The sequence below is a fragment of the Kryptolebias marmoratus genome, linkage group LG15, assembly GCF_001649575.2.
Source record: "Kryptolebias marmoratus isolate JLee-2015 linkage group LG15, ASM164957v2, whole genome shotgun sequence".
Taxonomy (NCBI): domain Eukaryota; kingdom Metazoa; phylum Chordata; class Actinopteri; order Cyprinodontiformes; family Rivulidae; genus Kryptolebias; species Kryptolebias marmoratus.
This window is the reverse complement of record NC_051444.1, coordinates 1768126-1768901: the sequence shown is the minus strand read 5'-3', so window position 1 is coordinate 1768901 and position 776 is coordinate 1768126. Positions and strand designations below refer to the sequence as shown.

The 776-nt window shown below is 58.9% G+C and overlaps 1 protein-coding gene across 1 annotated transcript in view; it reads left to right on the top strand.

Moving 5' to 3' along the window:
* Positions 1 to 276: 276 nt before the first annotated feature.
* Positions 277 to 776, top strand: part of fn1b (fibronectin 1b) — a 23148-nt gene continuing 22648 nt past the window's right edge. The window contains exons 1-2 of the mRNA XM_017438710.3: positions 277 to 511; positions 614 to 736. Of these exons, the coding sequence (XP_017294199.1) occupies positions 370 to 511; positions 614 to 736 (265 nt within the window). The 5' untranslated portion in view covers positions 277 to 369. The remainder of the gene's footprint in view (positions 512 to 613; positions 737 to 776) is intronic.

Below are 776 nucleotides of genomic sequence, written 5' to 3'. Positions count from 1 at the left end.
TGGATCTGGACCCAGACAGGACTCTGGGTCTGGATCTGGACCCAGACAGGACTCTGGGTCTGGATCTGGACCCGGCCAGCCTTTTGAGGACCCCTGCTGCAGGAGTCCAGTAATGTGTGTTTTTGTCTTTTTGTTTGTTTTTTGCGTCAGAACTGAAGGGAGGACTGGAAGTCCTGCTCCTCTGGGGGGTGGGCAGTCCACCAGGATCCAGTCAGACCCCTCCCCCTGGAGGACCTGGGGCGGGGGTGGGGGCTCTGGTATAAAAGCAGCGCACTCTGGTCCCCTCAGCCTGGTGCAGCAGCTGAAGACTTCAGGGACGGAGAGCAGACTCTTCTTCTTCTCTTGTTTTCTTTCCCGTTAGCCTCCAGGATGCGTCGTGGCGCGCTGAGCGGGTTTCTGGTGGCGCTCTGCCTGATCTGCGCCGTCCGAGGCTCGCCCAAGAAGAGCCGGCGGCAGAGCGGCCAGTTCCAGGTGGAGCCCAACCTTCACGACGCAGCAGATCTGAGTCCAGGTCCGAGCAGAACCTTTCCTCCCTGAAACTGAAGTGTCAGGAGCTGCAGTCCGAGTGTTGATGTTTGTTTGTTTGTTTGTTTGTTTGTTTGTTGGCTCTCAGGCTGCGAGGAGAACGGTCTGTCCTACAGGCTGAACCAGCGGTGGGAGAAGCCGTACCGCGGCAGCACCTTGGTTTGCACCTGCAACGGAGCGGCGGGGGTCAACTGCAAGACCAAACCCCAAGGTGAGTCCAGCTGTGTCCACATCTGTCCGGCTGTGTCCAC